This window comes from Perissodus microlepis, chromosome 4, assembly GCF_051167445.1.
Source record: "Perissodus microlepis isolate ML-2025 ecotype Zambia chromosome 4, ASM5116744v1, whole genome shotgun sequence".
NCBI classification, from domain to species: Eukaryota; Metazoa; Chordata; class Actinopteri; order Cichliformes; family Cichlidae; genus Perissodus; species Perissodus microlepis.
Window position 1 is genome coordinate 17,605,721 of NC_140464.1, and position 19,072 is coordinate 17,624,792.

The window sequence follows — 19,072 nt, forward strand, 5'->3', positions numbered from 1 at the left end:
TCTTTCATGCAGTTATTTAAGCTGTATAACACAAATTTATAAAAAATTGAAACACTTTTATAACCTTGTTCTATTAAGAGTGATGCAAACACAGAGCATGTTTTGTTTCATATTAGTCTTCACGATTCATGATGCAGAACACAAGACGTATCGAGTACACAGTGTCCAGGGTGTAAACAATAAAGTTAAAGATTGTCATGAAGGTGACCACCACCAGCTTATCCCAGGGACAGAAGTGACCACAGTTAGGGGGTCTTTGTTTGTTGTTAGAGAAACTGTAGAGTGGCCAGATCACCATAGCTGTCGTGTACATCACTGCTGCCAAAATGTTATAGACAATCACCACCTTGTCGAAGGAGATCGGCAAGTAGGTCAGCTGTGCGAGGGTGAGCAGGATTATGATGATGGAAAAGATAAAACACAAGGAGTACACAGCCACACACCACTGGAGTCCTGAATTACCAGTGTACTGGCTTCTATCCAGGGACACAAAGATGAGACAGGCAATGAAGGTCTCCAGCATCTTCATTATCCCCGGCAGCGTCGAGAGGAACCCGCTGGTTTCCCCACGAGGATAAAGGCGTGTTAAGACCACCTCACCTGCATATGTGGCGAAACAAACCCAGGAGACCACGGAGGCACCGATAGCACGGTGGCAGGTTTTGCAAGTGAAAAAAGTGGGGTAGATGATGGAGACGATCAGGCACATGAGGCTCGCAAGCATTGCAAAGGCGGTAGTGAAGTCATCCCAGGCGAAAGGTACTTTGCTGTTGACGGTGGTGAACTCCAGGATGACAATCAGAAACGTGAAGAAGAAGCAGAAGCACCAAGTGAACATGCACCACGCCCAGTAGGAAGATGAACCATCTCCTGCCGCTCCCGCCAGGCTAAAACACATGCAAGTGAGGATAGCTGCCATTATCCGCACGACCCCCACTGGCTGGGTAAGGGATCGGACATCTACATTCACCATGTCTGGACAGGATGAGTGTCTTTGACCTTAAAAAAAAAAAAGTATTCTTTGGTTTTCCAAGTCAGTTTACTGTACTCAGTGTACAGCTAACCTTTGACTTTGAAACCAGCTTAAATGATAGCAGCTAAAGATGTCCATGAAGGCAAAGACCAGATCAGGTGTGTTCTTTGAAACAGAAACGCAAGTGGTGGTGCACATTCACTCAGAGCATCCTGGGCTTATCTGAGCTGTTTATGACCCCTGTTTCACGCCATTGATTGGATACTCATGAGTGTTATCATGTTAGCCTCGCAACCCACACTGGACTCTGGTCTTTGGCACAAACCCAGCTCAGTATAGCATAGTGATGGGGTGTAGGTCATATCCTAGAAACAAATGCGTGTTTTCCTATAGTTTTGTTGACTTGATTTATTGCTTCTGTGTAGTTAAAAGAGAGCAATTTGGGACATTTTTATGGAATAAAAACAACTAAATTATGTTATTGAGCTTTTAAATTTCAGGCACTGAAGACACTGACCTGAGTTCCCTCCATGGTGCATCCGTGTGAGTGTTAGCATGAAAGCTACAAAAGGTGCTATAGAATGAAGAGCTTGTACGAATGTGTGTGAAAGGTTGGATAAATGAGGGTTAGAATAGATAATAAGTACTGTTATATAAGTACTATTCCACACACATTAATTCTGCAGATGCAGAATGTGGATGTGACCCATGTGGTCTCTTCCTCTCCAGTTTTTCCATTTTGTAGCGTTTTCCTTTTTAAAAATAAAAAATAAAAAATCTCTCATTACTCACAAAACTACATACTACTACATACAATCACTTTTCATAGTTGTTCCCATTTTTGTATACAGGTTGCTGTACATGATGGGTGAAAGGTTACGCTTCAACCATATATGCTAGTGGTTATCAGTTTTATTACTTATACTCTGATAAGCAAACTGGGCTAACCTTGAGCAACTGCTTTTATGGTTCGAATGGTCCGTTAAAAGAAAACTAAAATGGAAAAGTACTTATCCTGTACTTTCCCTTTAAGTAATAGATTTACTAAGGGAAATTTTTATTTTGTGACACTGAGTGAAGGTGTGCGTCATCTTTAAAAACTTTAAAATGTTTATAAAAATAATGTTTTATTACTGTGTGGACAAAATCCAAATACAACCAGTTTAAACTGTGCATTTTTCACTGTTTACTTAAAGAATAACCAGAACCATTGTAGACTAATCAAACAGCAAAGTGGTTACTGATTATTATTCCAACTGGCTTTAGAGCTTTGGATTGAATAAATAAACCTAAATAAACCTGTTCTGGCAGTGAACGTCCAGTAATTCTTTTCCTGTGTAAACACAAATGAGGAGCAGTTCGACAGCTCGGCTCATCATCAGAAGTTAAATCATTAGGACAAAACAAAGCAGCTTCTTTCTTTAACAGCTAAAGACTGCCTTTTAAAAAAAAACTACAACAAGAAAAAACTTTCTTAACTCTGCTCTTTTTTGTTCTCTTTCACTTACTCCATGCCCATAATCAAAAAAAGGGAGTGGAGTTGTTAGCTCGAAACCCATAGCTGTGAGTATTGCAGGATATGCACACTTGGACACACCTTTGCAAACATTCTCAAAGGGGAGTTCAGTATTTAACCATGAAACCATGAAAGTGGTATTTATTTAAGATTTACTTATCATACTTTATTACCGAGGTGCTAAAACAACCACAAGGGTATGTAGGCTTGTTCAATAACCTTCAGTAACCACAATGACTGGATTTTAATGTTCTTTATCAGGGTGAGATTTGTAAGAAACTACACTGAATGAGTTTCCTACTCAGTCCTTTTACAGTCTCATAAACCTGAATAAAAAAAAAACCCTGAATCAACCACAGCTACGTTAACGCTTCAAAAAATGCAAAATCGTGTTAAAAAAAGCTACTCTAATTAATATGAAATCTGCAGTAAAAGAATGACATAAACCATCATAAAAATAACTATCAATCAATCAATCAATCAAAGATAAGTTCAAGCTGACTTTTTGCAACCTATGTTCTGCTGACGAAGAAGACGAGCTTAAACGAGTAAACTGTATCCACAATGTAAGCAATGAGGTTCAAGCAGGTCATCACAGTAATGACTATGTAAAAATCATTGTTGCCTAAATTGTTCCTAAAGCTGTAAAATGGCCAAATGACCACAGCTGTGAAGTACATCAGCACTGCCAGCACATTGCACACCGTCAAGACTTTATCGAAGGGCGCAGGGAAGAGAGACAGCAGGCGGCCGATGGTAAAAATGATGACAAGGAGGGCAAAAATGAAGCAGATGGAGTAGACGGCAACACACCACTGGAGTCCCGGGAAGATAGAGTAAAAGGTGAAGTCCAAACAGATGAAGATGATGCAGGCCACAAAGGCCTCTAAAACCTTGAGGAGGCCTGGGACTGTGGAAAGGAATCCACTGATCTCACCAGGTTTGGCCCGGGTTAGCCCCACCTCAACGGCGTAGAGGATGAAGGCCAAGCAGGTCGTGACACTGGCACCGATACCTCTGCCGCAGCTAGAGCAGACGAAGAAATGTGGATAGATAACAGCTGCTGTGAACATCTGTGTGGAAGAAAGGGTGAAATTTTTTTAAGATACTCAGAGTTGATTTTGACTGATTTCTTGTGTTTCACTCAGTTTAACTAGTTATAGATTATTGATAAAGCTGCAAAAAAATAAAGCTCTACCATGGGACTTTTAAACTCATCATTTAGGGTGTTGTTGATATGTCTAGCTCTAAAAACATAGTAATCTGCTTATTATTTTTCATGAAGTAGTTTAATTGTACTTAAAGTAGTTTGAGCCGTATGAAACCTTTAAATTTAAGTTCAGCTTAAAACACTTTTATTTTCTTTAGCAAAGTCTCAGTGGCAGTGATCATGAAGAAAGCTGGCTAGTCATTCATACAACCTGCAGCAATAGCTATAGCAAGAACAGACAAATGACATTAGAGTTTAAAAAATAAAAATCGACACATACCATCAGGGTAGCCAACATGGCAAATGCAGCAGTGAAGTCATCCCAGGAGATGGGCAGCTTTGTATTTAGAGTTGTCAGTTCCAGGAGGAGCACGAGGAAGGTGATGCAGAAGCAGAAACACCAGCTGAACATGCACCAGACCCAGAAGGACAGAGAAGTGTGGCCCAGTGATGCCACCAGGCTGAAGGAGATGCAGGTTAAGACCACTGCCAGTATCCTTAAAATGCCCACCGGCGTTGTGAGTGTCTTGAAGTCCACCGTAACCATGCTGACTGTAAGCCGTTAGACAGATTACAGCTGGATCTATCGTTAATTTAGCACCTCTTCTATTTTTCTCACTTCAAAATTATTATTATGCTATGCTAGAAGCTGTTTGGTTTCTGTCTCAGCAGAAATGCTGTCGAATGTAACTGAAGGTATGTGGAAACTGCGGCCGCTCCCTCGTTGCCTCCCAGCCAAAGCTGCAGAAATGTATGACATTCACATTTGCTTATCACTGTAGAAGGGTTGGTTTATTGACTAAGCTGTTAGGTATAACAGGAACTACACCTGCTGACACAGGACTCAGACTTCTCTATTCACCCTATTGCTCATCCATTACGAATTCTAAATTAGTGGCATGTTCAGGCCTTAACAGCTTAAATCTGTTAATATGTTACAAGAAGCTGAGGAAATGGTCCTTAGCAACATGGCATATTGTTTTATCTACAGATGTAAAGTAGGATTATTTCAAAGAAATATGAATGAGTTGCTTTATATTGTGAAAAAATACTTCTGTTTATCTGAATAATTTTAAAAAAGATCCGAGTTACTGCAAAGAAAACCAACATTCAAGATTTATAGCAAGTGCAGCAAGTAACTATCAGCTGCTGACACAAACAAGCACCTTTGGCAATTCTTGCACAATTGTTAATGCACGACACAAACCTTATTTTTGTGCAACTTATACAAATTATTTAACCTTTTAACGTGGACAGTACTTATAGCCTGTGGATGCAGTCAGTGTTCAGTAATGTTGTTCATTGATTAGTGAAGTCCCATCTTGAAGCCTCGAGTTTTGCATCGGCATCTAAGGGTTTGGAAACAGAATGTTATGAATGGTGTGTACCAAAATCAGGAACAGAGGGACAACGCACTACAGTACAAAAAAACCCACCCCCCATAACACATGCAAGTCATTATCTAGCAACACTAAACAGGACCATAAGTCACTGAACAAACATCATGCTGCACCAGAAAAAGAACAGCAAGTAGAGACTGAGACCTCTTTCTACAATTGTAAGATAAATAACCCTTTAATGTCAAGTGCTCCCCCTCTCCCCCCACCACCTTTTAAAGCAATAAATTGCATTAACTTCTGGATATAGCAAATATAATACAAGTTAAAACTCATATATGCAAATTAATATTTAATCTCCCAATTTAAAAAAAGTGGCTAGTCAAGAAAATGTTAATTAAAAGAAAAAGAACTTCCTGTCAATTCAAGTTTTACAGGGTTAAAGTTTAGATTGTTTTAATAGGGTTTATGAAGTGAGCTTCAACACAGTCAAACTTATTTCTATAACTAACACAGTCTCCCCCTGTTGGCACTGAGAAAGAGCTTAAGCCAATTTCACATTAGCTTCATTTTCCAGAGCCAGAGAAAACATCCATCTTTATATACAGTCTATGGGTAAAACAGTGGAGACTTAAGTCTGTGAAGGTTCTCAGTCATCCAGGTCATCGTAGTCAGAGGAGCTTGCAAAGAAAAGCGTCTGGACTTCTTTAAGTTGCTTGAAGACGTTTCACCTCTCATCCGAGAAGCTTCTTCAGTTCTAAGGTCAAATGGTGGGGAGTCCCAGATTTAAACCTAGTGGGAGTATCCCCCCCGCAGAGGGACAAAGGACCCCCTGATGATCCTCTAATCGCCTGAGCCAAGGTGTGAAAGCGGGTGTGGGTCCCAATCAGCCAGGGTTTCGGGTGAGCTCATTGTGAAACCTGGCCCCACCTTATCATACGAATTCCTGAGGTCAGATGGCCCAGGATGTGAGTGGGCGTTAAGGCGTCTGGGGAGGGAACTCAAAACTGGATTATAGATGGCAGACAGTTGGTGTCGTAAACCACCGCCTCTGTTCAAAGATGGTCGCTCACAGTGAACATAGATGGCTTAAGTGGAGACTTAACTAATCCCATAAAACCTTAATTATTTAACTGATAACAAAAACGTTAGAAGCTGATGTTGCTTATTTTGATTATTTTTGTGCTTTTGAATTCATTTGTGCTGCTTATGTAGCTCACAAGCAACTCAGTTTTCAGTAGAAATTAAGAGGGTAAATAGCAACCAGGTGTGGATAATTAGATGCCTGTATTATCTGACCTTCAGATAGAGCACCTCTATAAAAGCAGAGATTTTGTTGCTAGTCTGGAGCAATGCCATATCACAGACTTCTCTGGACTAAATAGATATGAAAGGGTTTCCAGGAAAAAGCCTCTTCTCTCTAAAAACAACATGGCAGCTCAGATTAAGTCTGTAAAGTTTTAAATGAACAAACCATAAAGATTCTGGTACAATGTCCTTTGGACAGATGTGACCAAAGTGGAGATGTGTAGCCATGCACAGCGAAACATTTGGAAAAACCAAACATAGCATATCAGCACTACAGCAGCTCCTGATACCAGCTGTTAGGCACGGTGGTGGAGCGGTCATGATTTTGGCTTGTTTTGTGGCTAAAGAACCTGGGCAGCTTGCATTCATTGAGTTGTGAGGTCATCTACCAACAGTTAAAACTTGCCCATAATGCAACAGGGCAATGATCACAAGCACAGCAGCAAATCTACAACAAAATGTCTGAAAAAGGAAAGAATCAAGGTTCTGCAATCTCAGCCTGACTGAAATGCTGCGGTGGGACCTTCAGAGAGCCGTGCCTGCAAAATTCAACAAAGTTGTAACGAAGAGAGGGGCAAAGTTCCTCCATGATGTGGGACACTAATTAGTCATACTGAAAGTGACTTCAATTTATTGCTGCTAAAGGTTGTTCTACAAGCTACTGGTTCATGGGGAGCTCAGGACTGCACAGAGTCCTGTGAAAAAACATGTTTTCACAGGATTGTAGATGAAAGATTTTATGGATCAACTTTTGTGTTGAAATAGTGCAGGATTGGCACAGAGCTATTATTTTAACTCTGACTCATCCCTTAAATATTTGGGAAACTGTTCTGAATACTACATAACCCCATCGATTCAGTTCTCACTCCCTTATAATAATCTATTACAACAACTATACTTTATAACTAAGGTTACAGAGTATTTCACTTTACATGGGACAGCACTGTTTTATGATTTTACCCCCCACTGATCATCCTGAGACACTGCTCCAAATTTCCATTGGCTCTAGTTTACAAAAGTCAACACATACAACTCTCACAAGAAATGTGTGGCTGAGAGAGAGATCCCTACTGATGACAGAACAGAACAGAGGCTACAATAACAGCTAATAGTTTTATCAGATACTGGGGCACACATTTAAAACAAATATCACATAACAACATAATAACAAACTTTAGCTTTGATTTTTGCATTAAACAAGCAGTGTGTAAACTGGTCCCTCACACGATTGATACTAAACTTATAACTTACACACTTCATTTGTTTATTTTAATGCCAGATATGTGAAAAGACGACCTCTACTCTTGTAATGCGCACCAGTCAAAATCTTGGCCCCACAATAAGCATCTTAGAAATGGGAGAAATGCTGAATACAAAGTTTATTCCTCTAAAAGTAGAGGAAATAGAGCAATAGCAAACTATTTGAAATAAATATAATTATATAATAATATGGAATTGTGCTGATAAGAGAGACTTTCCAGGCATGGCCACTTAAGCCCCAACAGGAAAGATAACTTGACTTCTTTGTCTTTATCAGGTCACTTTTGCTGAAAATTGCATAAGCAGTAGTACAAGCTACTATGAACGCTGATTAAACTGAGACCTGAACTTGGCCTACATCCTTAAACCTGCGGCTTTTCCAATGCACAGCCGGAGTACTTTAGCGACAGCAAAAAAAAGTGTGATTGTTTAAAAATGGATGTGGAAGCAACCCTGTGACTTGAGTGTGTTTATCATTGTTCACAATAACCCCCCCCCCTCAAACCAGAACTCTGAATCACAGAGTAACTGAGCTAAAGACGACATCTGCACAAAATGATACATACACACCCCCAAATACATTACCCCAAGTAAACAGTTTCTCATACACAGTTAGCCTACAGAGACTGCAGGAAGTTTCAGTCTGAGATGACAGCTCACAGCATGACAATAGAACGAAAACCAATGAAAATTAAGGCCAAACATGTAGCAACAAGAATGATCACTGGGTCAAGTTAGGTCGCAGCATTCCCACTATTCACCACTTATCGTTGAAAAGCACCCAGGGGTTCGGTCATAAGCCACAAAGTCCTCAAATGTTCTCAAAATAGAAAAAGACACAAATCACTGGGGATTTTGTTAAATGTTAGTTTCTAGAGATGTTGGAGGAAATAATATCAAGCTCTGTGAAACTGTGTCAGTGTGGCTTTTGAAAAATGTGCAGCTTAAACCAATCACTGCCAGCCATGTACCAAGCGCAGGCAAATAAACCCCAACACCCACCCAGTGTGTGTTTGTATTAGACGTGTGAGTGAGGGGAAGGAAGAGGAACCACAAGCTCATTTGTTCTTAGAACAGAAACAAACACTTATGCTTGCCGTCCATCGAGTCCCATGGTTGGGCCTGAGTTCTGAGGTCACAAACGTGGACACAAATCTGTGCAAACGTTCCCTGGGAGTTGCCTCCTGCCCTGCTCTGCTGTTGATGGATGCTGTAATCCTAAATTAACCTTGGTGTCAAGCGTGTTTGTCTGAATATATACTTAAGTAAAGGAACACCACTCTATTTTTCTAATTTTGTTTGACATATTTTCCATTTCTGTTTTTTGTATGTATGAAAGTATTTGGACTGTAATTGATCTTACTTTGTTTAAAACTGGAGCAACTTCCATCTGTAGCTCAGTTTGATGACTAAACCTTTCCAACACTGTTTTATGATCTGTACACTATAATATTTTAATAGAGCTCTTATCTGCTTTTTTACCTGGGGAGATAAGTTAGTATTGTGAAAATATGCACTAAATGAAGTAACGTAGTGGTTTACACATTCACCTAAAAAGAAAAAGATCACTGATTTAACCCCCGGGTGAGACATAAATACCTTCTGGGTTGAATCTGATGAAGAAAAGAAAATCACATTTAGTGAACAGGTTCACTTTGCAAGACTTCCTGTGTGATTATGACAGACACTATGAATCAGTTGTTGCAACACGGGTGGAAGTTAAAGGGGTTAAATTCACTTTTCCCTCAGAATAATATATACCATGCCCTAACTTTCAGTAAGTAAATTAAAATAAAATAAAGTAAAACAAGGCATTATTTTTTTGTCTTTATTTTCAATCACAAACAAGCTGCAGCTACTTGCTCATTGTTAAACTGTCCAGGATTTGATTTCAGTGCAAAAATGTGAAACACTTGCCACATTCAGTAGTGATGTGTGGATCGATCCTGAAATATCGATTCCTCTGATACCAGTCATTTACAGTGGCTTGCAAAAGTATTCGGCCCCCTTGAACTTTTCCACATTTTGTCACATTACAGCCACAAATATGAATCAATTTTATTGGATTTCCACGTGAAAGACCAACACAAAGTGGTGTACACGTGAGAAGTGGAACAAAAATCATACATGATTCCAAACATTTTTTACAAATAAATAACTGAAAAGTGGGGTGTGCATAATTATTCAGCCCACTGAGTCAATACTTTGTAGAACCACCGTTTGCTGCAATTACAGCTGCCAGTCTTTTAGGGTTTGTCTCTACCAGCTTTGCACATCTAGAGACTGACATCCTTGCCCATTCTTCTTTGCAAAACAGCTCCAGCTCAGTCAGATTAGATGGACAGCGTTTGTGAACAGCAGTTTTCAGATCTTGCCACAGATTCTCGATTGGATTTAGATCTGGACTTTGACTGGGCCATTCTAACACATGGATATGTTTTGTTTTAAACCATTCCACTGTTGCCCTGGCTTTATGTTTAGGGTCGTTGTCCTGCTGGAAGGTGAACCTCCGTCCCAGTCTCAAGTCTTTTGCAGACTCCAAGAGGTTTTCTTCCAAGATTGCCCTGTATTTGGCTCCATCCATCTTCCCATCAACTCTGACCAGCTTCCCTGTCCCTGCTGAAGAGAAGCACCCCCAGAGCCTGATGCTGCCACCACCATATTTGACAGTGGGGATGGTGTGTTCAGAGTGATGTGCAGTGTTGGCCAAAAAGTTCCATTTTGGTCTCATCTGACCAGAGCACCTTCTTCCACATGTTTGCTGTGTCCCCCACATGGCTTGTGGCAAACTGCAAACGGGACTTCTTATGGTTTTCTGTTAACAATGGCTTTCTTTTTGCCACTTTTTCCATAAAAGCCAACTTTGTGCAGTGCACGACTAATAGTTGTCCTATGGACAGATTCCCCCACCTGAGCTGTAGATCTCTGCAGCTCGTCCAGAGTCACCATGGGCCTCTTGGCTGCATTTCTGATCAGCGCTCTCCTTGTTCGGCCTGTGAGTTTAGGTGGACGGCCTTGTCTTGCTAGGTTTACAGTTGTGCCATACTCCTTCCATTTCTGAATGATCGCTTGAACAGTGCTCCGTGGATGTTCAAGGCTTGAGAAATCTTTTTGTAGCCTAAGCCTGCTTTAAATTTCTCAATAACTTTATCCCTGACCTGTCTGGTGTGTTCTTTCATGGTGTTGTTGCTCCTAATATTCTCTTAGACAACCTCTGAGGCCGTCACAGGGCAGTTGTGGAGCTGTTTTGCAAAGAAGAATGGGCAAGAATTTCAGTCTCTAGATGTGCAAAGCTGGTAGAGACAAACCCTAACAGACTGGCAGCTGTAATTGCAGCAAAAGGTGGTTCTACAAAGTATTGACTCAGGGGGCTGAATAATTATGCACACCTGACTTTGCAGTTATTTATTTGTAAAAAATGTTTGGAATCATGTATGATTTTTGTTCCACTTCTCACGTGTACACCACTTTGTGTTGGTCTTTCACGTGGAAATCCAATAAAATTGATTCATATTTGTGGCTGTAATGTGACAAAATGTGGAAAAGTTCAAGGGGGCCGAATACTTTTGCAAGCCACTGTATTTTCTAGAATCGATTCTCACATTAAAATATCGATATTTTAGTAATTTAGGGTAAATTTGTAGTTTATCATTAACAGGAACACAGTGGGAAGGAACTACTTCTACTACTACTAGTCATGTGCGAAATACGGCTGTATAAATGTGTCGCAGCCTCTGGCGTGCGCACTCACAACAATGACTGAGCGTAACTGGAGTTATGTGCGTATTTTACATTCACAGACGTGGTTTGCGATACATGTGGCAAGAAAGTGAGGTGTTGTGGCAACACCACAAATTTGTCAAACACCTCAGAGTAAATCATATCACAGAATATGACGAGCTTATGTTGAGGCGAACTGAAGAGGAGGAGTGGACAGGTGCTGCTAGGGTGAGACAGACGTCTCTCAGGGAGTCCTTTAGTGCTGCAGGCAGGCAAGGTGTTCACATAGCGCACAACTTCAGGTTTTTTATTTCTATATGATGAACTCTGCATTATTAAGTGATAAGAACAAGTAATCTGATGTCCTGTAATCATTATGACGCTATAATTTGAGATACAATAAATAAAATAAGTTTTTGTACAAAGTATCGGTATCGGATCAGTATCGTCGATACCACCCTGAATTTTACTTGGTATCGGATCGGAAAGGAAATCAGTGGTGTTGCACATCACTAACATTCAGACCAGTAGCGCTAGATTAGATTGTCCTATACATGTCTGGCTCCTTGCACTTTTTTTTCTTTTTTAAAAAAGCAAATGTTTACTCCTTTGTTACTTTATGAATATATGTTTGTATGACCATTGTAAATGGATCATATGTAAATGTGAGCTTGAAAGCTTGGCTGTCACTATGTGTTAGCCCTGTAACAGACTGGTGCCCTGTGCAGGGTATACCCCGCCTTTTACTCTCCAACAGTTGGGTAGGTTCCAGCTCACCTGTGGCCCTGAGTAATGAAGGAAATGGATGGATGGACTTCAGGATTAGCATATAATACAGTCTACAGTATGCAAACCTTTGTTTATGGTCAATGAACAATCATTGTTCTGCTTAAAGCAATCTAGTGCTGTCTGATGGCACGAAACAGGAACATTTCTTATATTAAAGTCTGATATCACTAGTTTTAAGCCTGGAATTGATTCCCAAGAAATACCAATCTATGTTGCAATTACCGGATGCTTGAGATACTCTTTGTGTGCTGGCGCACTCTCCAGTCTGAAGGATGCTTGAACTGCTCCCTAAGTTTAGAGGAAATAAAAAAACAGTGTTGCAACACTGGAATTACGCTGACCTCTTGTGGTCGTAAATTGAAAGCAGACACTGGTCAGGCCGGCTGCACTCATACTCGGACACTGCAGTGTCTTCCAGAAGTGATGAGTAATGTTATTGTAACAGTCCCGTGAACCTCTCAGTGTCCTTTCCTGAATATCGCAAGACCTTTGTGTGTCAAAGTCATGTGTTTAGAGGGCAAATGGAAGCAATCACAGAAATGTGGAAGTAAACGTACAACACTGAAACGGTCATGCAGGAAATGAGAAACAAATATTCATGTAAAAGCACGTAGCACCTGAGAGGAAAGTGGAACAGGATCATTTTCAGTCCTTCCCAACAAACCAGAGCTGAGATCTAGCTGCAATAAAAGAAAGAAGACGTTTAAGAATAGCAGGCATTTATATACCTGCTATTCTATTATTCAGTACAACATTATTTCTTGTATTGTAATTCTGGTTGAGCACATTTTTGTCAGCACATTCAAACTGTTTTGGAAGACTGAGAATGTCCTTAAGAAATTCCGTTTTCTCATTCTGCTTCTAAAGAGCAAGGCTGGATATGAAAGAAAATATGGTCACATAAGTTTTCATTTACTGAGAACACTAAGGAAGTCAAAACCACAGGAAACCACAGATGTAGGCTAAAAAACAAGAAGACAGAAACCAAAAGCTGTACCATGCATTGATTGGTTTACACTACCAAAGTCTAAGAAAATAACAAAACAAAAACGGTTCACATGAAAATAAATCTTGTTTCTTGATCTCCTGTTGTTAAGTGAGATGATTCATGCTGTTATCGGACTCTATGCGTGCGTAGTTTTTTTAAACACGTAGGCAGGGCTGTAGACGCAGACTAAAACTGATAAGAAGAATTGTGGTAAACAAGGAACACTTTATTCTCAGCAGCGGGACACACTCTCCCTGTCTTTTCACATTTGTGCTCATATATCTTATGGCTGTGCTTTTATGGGTCGTTTAAACAATAACTGAGCGAACAGGGAAATGCTTTTCTTCATTTCTTCTTCTTCTGACACACCCAGTTACATATGAGGGGAGGAGGCAGCGAACGGGGAAACAGAGAGTGAAGACTAACAGATCCACAGCTCAAAAGCCTTCCAAAGCTGACCGAGGAAATACGCTTCTTCTCTGTTGGTTTACAAGATTTTGTAGCAGTCGTGTCCATCGGTACTCTGTATGGACCTTCCTGTTGTGGTTTTACTGTGTTTCCCCTTCAGGCACTGACAGAGAGCTTCAGGAAAAAGCTTTTTTTTGGTGAGATAAGAGGTAAGTTAATGTTGTTTTACATTTGTTGTCAAATAAGGATGAGTTTCTTCCTGGTTCATAGTTATACTGCCTGTTTTTTATGTACTTTTGTAGAACAGAAATGGAAAAAAAGGTATTTCTTCTGTAGTTATGCTTCATAGCTTCATCAACACTAACACTTATTCAGAAAGAACATTCAAACAAAACTGGATGAGGCGTGCAGGGTGTGCTCAGGGGAATGACAGCGCCTCATTAGTTTATGTGGCTCGTAGCTCTCTGTAATTGATTTAGGATGGATTTAGAGCAAGGTACAGAAAGGCTTGGTTGGACTGACTGGGCCTCTTTCCTACCACACTGACCAGCCCACAGTACACAATGTAGGCTCTGTATTATAAAAAGAGACTAAGACCAGTAATCTGTAGTCAATGTACAACAGGACTCAAACTGAGTAAAGTGCATTCAAACCAGATTTCTATTGCATCATGTCTCACAAACTAAGTAAATGTGTTACACAGTACCATAGCTTTGTTATTGTTACTTTCCTGTTTGGTACTTCAGTTCATTTCAGCTCTGTGTAGATGTGGATTAAGATTTAATTTTTAAAATACAAAACACTGTCAAAGTTAAAACCACAAAAAACAACAAAAAACACACCAACTATATGAGCAACCCGTCTTAGTTGAGTTTTTTTCATAGTATTTTATATAAAATTGTAACATTCAGGATGAACATTTTTGGAGCCATTTTACTTGAACCCTTGAATAACACTTAGTAAATATTACTTTTTTTTTTTATCATTAAGGTATTTGCTTATGTTGGAGAGAGTATTTCTTTGTTATTAGTACTTCAGATGACTGCGCTATATATACAGTGCTATGGAAAAGTATTTACCCACTTCCTGATTTCTTATTTTTGTGCATATTTGTCACATTTACATGTTTCAGATCATTAAACACATTTTAATATTAGACAGATATAACTTTTAAAATAATGATTTTGTTTATAAAGGGAATAAAGTTCTTCAAAACTACCTGCGCCTGTATGAATAAGCTGTCTGATGATGTGAAATAGACTAAAACCCCTCAAAAAGCAACACATCGTGCCATGAAGCTGTGAAACAGTCATCTTTCAGTCTGGGTTACAAAGCAATTTCTAAGGCTTGAAGACTTTGGAACCATTTTCCACAAACGGAGAAAACTTGGAACAGTGGTGAACCTTCCCAGGAGTGGTTGAGTGCATTGAAGACTCATCCAGGAGGTCACAAAATAACCTAGCACAGCATCTAAAGAACTGCTGGCCTCACTCAGCTCAGTTAAAGTCAGAGTTCATGATTCAACAATAAGAAAGAGATAGGGTAAAAATGGCACCCATGGGAGAGTTCAAGGAGAAAACCTCTCCTGACCAAAAAGAACATGAAGTCTCGTCTCAGATTTGCCAAGAAACATGTTGATGATCCTCAAGACTTATGGGAAATATCATATTTCACACCAAGAGTCAAACTTGTTGGTGGTAGTGTGGTGGTGTGAGGCTGTTTTTCTGCATCAGAAGGACTTGCTGTAATTGATGGAAACACGAATTCTGCTCTCTACCAGAAAATCCTAAAGGAGAATTTCCAGTTCAGCTCATAGGCTGAAGCTCTAGACAATAAAGATTATTGCTCAGTCTAGTCAAAGTCCAGACTTTATTGAGTTGAGATCCTTTGGTGTGGCCTAAACAGGCTATTCATTTTAGAAATCTTCCAGTGAGGCTAAATTAAAACAATTGTGCTTAGAAGAGTGGGCCAAAATTTCTCCACAGTGCTGTAAAAGACTCATTTCAGGTTATCTTAAATGCTTGATTGCAATTCCTGCTGCCAAGGGCGGCACAACCATTTGTTAGGTTAATGGGGCAGTTACTTTTCATACAGAACCACAATTTTACTTAATCTTTTTTTCAGGAGTTACTATGATAAGTTTCAACCCAACTTCCCAGTTTTCATTCACTTTCACTACCCTCATTGTGTTACTGGTTGCAGCACTGATGTACTTCCTCATTGTATACACACTCTGAATTTACTGCTCAGCACCAGATTATTTGGCAGCTAAAGAGTTGAACCAAAGCCAACGCTGGACACACATTAATCAGGCATACATTTAATATTAAATATTTATAATATAAACTGCAGAAAAACTACACCCCCCCCCCCCAAAAGAGTGTGAATCTTGGATTTCTGTTTACGTATCTAAGCCACTGCCATTGTGTTGCGTTGAGTTGAACACTTGTGGTTACAGATTGGAGGGCCTCTTAACATATTTTTTGTGCTACACTGGGTAATGAGCTCAGTATCTGAGCAATAGTCAGATACTAACCTCATAAACCATTAGAAGGATATCAACTACTGGAAATATTTATGTGATGCTGTGGTTAGCTTTTAAAAAGCTTTAGCTCACACCTACATCTGCTAATGTTTCCTCTGAAACCATATAACTGGTTGTCACACACAAACCTTTGCATAAACAAATGCAATGAATATTTTGCCTCCTGTTTGCATTGGACAAAGCAAATTACAAGTTCCCCGTCACTCATTGAAAGTGACACAAATCTCAAATACTGTGTTACAGCGCCAGAAAACTTAGATCAATACGTCTTAAGTTTTTATTTGTACTTATTCAGTTTCAGTTTACATTTCTGAAGATGGAAAAAGGATATCCACCACAGGAATCAGCTCCACCTTACCCCGGCCCACCCTTGGACTATGGACAAGGAATGCCTCAGCCAGGGACGTATCCTCAACCAGGGACGTATCCTCAACCAGGGACGTATCCTCAACCAGGGACGTACCCTCAACCAGGAACGTACCCTCAACCAGGAATGTACCCTCCGCCAGCACCTTCTCCTCCAGGATATCAGCCAGGTCTGTGTCTGCACTCACAAATTATTCCTGCTTTTTATACCAAAATATTCTAATAAACCTTTGTTGTTATGTGTTTGCTTAAATACACAAATTAAAGAGATTAAAGATTAAAGAGATAAATTATAGAGTGACAGTTCTCTTCAAACAGTATACTAAAGTACTTATTTACGTATGTATATTGGTCCCTGTTGTGATGACTTGTGTACTTTGTTTAACAGGCGGTGTTTTTGCTCCTGCACCGGGTGCACCTGTCACAACAGGTGAGGCAACCTGATCCTGATCCTGTATGATTTCTCAGAACTCTTGCATGCAAATATGCAGCATGGGAAAATAAAAACATTAAAAGGTTAAAGTGTAACTTCTCACAGCTGTTAAAAAGCTGTTAAAAAATGAATGTGCATCTGCTCCAGCGTGTAAAGTGAACAGAGCTGCCTCTGTAGACACTGGCTGAAATTCTTGGTCTCATATCAAACTGATCTGAAGAATAGGCTTGTTTGTAGCCTCTCTACAGGGAAAAGCAATTGTTCAGAGTTCACCCCATGTGCAGTCACATCCTGAGTCCTGCCTTTTGAAATAGATGCATAAGAATTCACTCCAAAGCCACATTTGTGTGTTAAACACATGTAAAACATTAACCATGTCACAGTTGTACAGTTATATACTACTACTAATACCAGTAGTCTTCTACTTCTAGACTATATTACTGGTCTATGCTGTGCTGGACATCTGCTACTAGAAACCTTGGTGCTTGAATGGCTCATTACTTTAAAATACAAGACAACAGAAAGGCTTTGAAAAAAAAAAGCCCCTTTCCACCCACAACTTACTACTGCAACCACTACTGCTTGCTACTGGCACCCTCCAGTGGTGATGTCGAGTCTTAGCTGTTGATACAAGGCAAGGATGGGGAACACATTTCTACTGACTTAAGTAATGCAAGTGAAGGGTCACACACTTGACGAATGATTTGAAACCACACTGGGTTTGGTTATAGTTAAGTAATAGGAGCAGTATAGGCCAGCTGCAGGAAGTTGGCTTGAGATCAATCAACATAAGGTGGCTCCTTATGGAAGTTTTGAGGGTTGTTTGGTTTTCCTTTGCAGGCGAGTTCTGGTCATCAGCCTGCATCTTGCAAATGTCTGCTGCAAGATGCAACAGACATGAGATCCTCACTGCCAGCTTGATAGTCAGTTTAAAGCCAGTCTATGAAGCTCTACAGTGCTTTGAATTTTAAAATGGAAACAAAGGTTAATAGAAATAATAGGAATAAACACCTTTATTTTGTGTTTTACACATTTCTGTTCCTCAGTGACTAACATTGTAGTAACACCGAGGCTACAGGATGTTCCTGGACAAACTGTGTGTCCTCACTGCCACCAGGCAGTGATCACCAGGACACAACACACCCCGGGCCTGCTGACGTGGGCTATTTGTGGAGGCCTCACCTTCTTTGGGTAAATACAACCATTTAGGTAGAGGATTTTCAAGCTAAAACTCTAAAAGAGCTGAGACACATCTTTGATCTTAAGAAAACCTTAACATTACAAGTGCTTGTTTCCACCTACAGGTGCTTTCTTTGCTGCTGTATCCCATTCTGCGTTGATTCCTGTCAAGATGTGGAGCACCACTGTTCATCCTGTGGCAGAGTCATCTACGTTTATAAGCGAATGTGAATCTTTTGATGACTCTTACCCACTTGACTATGACAGAAATCAGTGGAAGATTTGTAAATCAAGAGATTCAAGCCAAACAACATACCAATAAATACTTTTATTAGCTGCATGTTGTAGTTATGAGTTTTTCTCCTTTCCTCAGATGTGAATCTGGGCGGTTGCTCACGCTGTAATTCAGTATTTAGACATGATATTATTTTGAGATAAATAAATATTGAATTTATACACCAGATACATTTGCAACATTACAAATACAAAAATTAAATCTGTAAATACTAATAGATTATATTTTTTTCATAAACTTCTTTGTATGTTTTTGTCATATAATTTTATGCCACTGATTACACGATATTTTATATGTATCATCTTTATTGTTTGTTTTCTCTTAGTATACCTAGTTTTGTATTGCAATACTTCTAATGCGCTTTGAATTACTTAGACACCCAAACTCTTAAACTTATTTGCAAATTATTTCTGTGTAACCAGCAAAACTCGGACAATAAAGGAATATCCTTGGAATATTGTTTTGTGGTAATTAAATGCACAGATAAATGAGTGTGGTTAGGAGGCTAATTTCATCATTGATCTGATGTTGGAATCATCCTGAAAAAACAACATGATTTTGTTTTGTTTGACTGCGATTTGACTGTGTGATTAAGTGTCTGTCTGACACATAACACACACGATTAATGAATAAACAAACAGATTAACTAATTAACTGATTTTCAATTTTGCACTTTCGTTTGAAGGTATGTTAAATTTTTTAATTAACTTGTGAGAAAAGGGCTAGGGTTACAAAGCCAAGGAAT

The 19,072-nt window shown here is 39.6% G+C and overlaps 3 protein-coding genes across 3 annotated transcripts; 1 reads left to right on the top strand and 2 right to left on the bottom strand.

Annotated features, from left to right (window-relative positions):
• Positions 1 to 112: 112 nt before the first annotated feature.
• On the bottom strand, positions 113 to 973 carry LOC146388734 (myeloid-associated differentiation marker homolog). The gene has a single exon (XM_084924785.1). The coding sequence runs from the start codon at positions 971 to 973 to the stop codon at positions 113 to 115; it is 861 nt and encodes a 286-aa protein (XP_084780911.1).
• A 1,931-nt stretch (positions 974 to 2,904) lies between these two features.
• Positions 2,905 to 4,345, bottom strand: LOC146388735 (myeloid-associated differentiation marker-like). Its single transcript, XM_084924786.1, has 2 exons — positions 3,980 to 4,345; positions 2,905 to 3,562 (listed from the first exon to the last, which is right to left on the bottom strand). The coding sequence occupies exons 1-2, from the start codon at positions 4,244 to 4,246 to the stop codon at positions 3,002 to 3,004; spliced, it is 828 nt and encodes a 275-aa protein (XP_084780912.1). The 5' UTR covers positions 4,247 to 4,345; the 3' UTR covers positions 2,905 to 3,001.
• An 8,973-nt stretch (positions 4,346 to 13,318) lies between these two features.
• LOC146388736 (lipopolysaccharide-induced tumor necrosis factor-alpha factor homolog) lies at positions 13,319 to 18,782 on the top strand. The gene is made up of 5 exons (XM_084926221.1): positions 13,319 to 13,718; positions 16,350 to 16,590; positions 16,809 to 16,850; positions 17,900 to 18,044; positions 18,158 to 18,782. Exons 2-5 carry the CDS (start codon positions 16,371 to 16,373, stop codon positions 18,261 to 18,263), a joined length of 513 nt encoding a protein of 170 aa, XP_084782347.1. The 5' UTR covers positions 13,319 to 13,718; positions 16,350 to 16,370; the 3' UTR covers positions 18,264 to 18,782.
• The last annotated feature ends 290 nt before the right edge of the window (positions 18,783 to 19,072 follow it).

What these genes read in the sequence shown, in the direction of transcription:
- LOC146388734 (XM_084924785.1), bottom strand. Translation starts at nt 973, where the DNA reads ATGGTGAATGTAGATGTCCGATCCCTTACCCAGCCAGTGGGGGTCGTG.
- LOC146388735 (XM_084924786.1), bottom strand. Translation starts at nt 4,246, where the DNA reads ATGGTTACGGTGGACTTCAAGACACTCACAACGCCGGTGGGCATTTTA. An exon ending in CCATGTTGGCTACCCTGATG is followed by an intron (nt 3,563 to 3,979) that starts GTATGTGTCGAT and finishes TCTTCCACACAG; the next exon opens with ATGTTCACAGCAGCTGTTAT.
- LOC146388736 (XM_084926221.1), top strand. Translation starts at nt 16,371, where the DNA reads ATGGAAAAAGGATATCCACCACAGGAATCAGCTCCACCTTACCCCGGC. An exon ending in TCCTCCAGGATATCAGCCAG is followed by an intron (nt 16,591 to 16,808) that starts GTCTGTGTCTGC and finishes TTTGTTTAACAG; the next exon opens with GCGGTGTTTTTGCTCCTGCA. An exon ending in GGGTGCACCTGTCACAACAG is followed by an intron (nt 16,851 to 17,899) that starts GTGAGGCAACCT and finishes TCTGTTCCTCAG; the next exon opens with TGACTAACATTGTAGTAACA.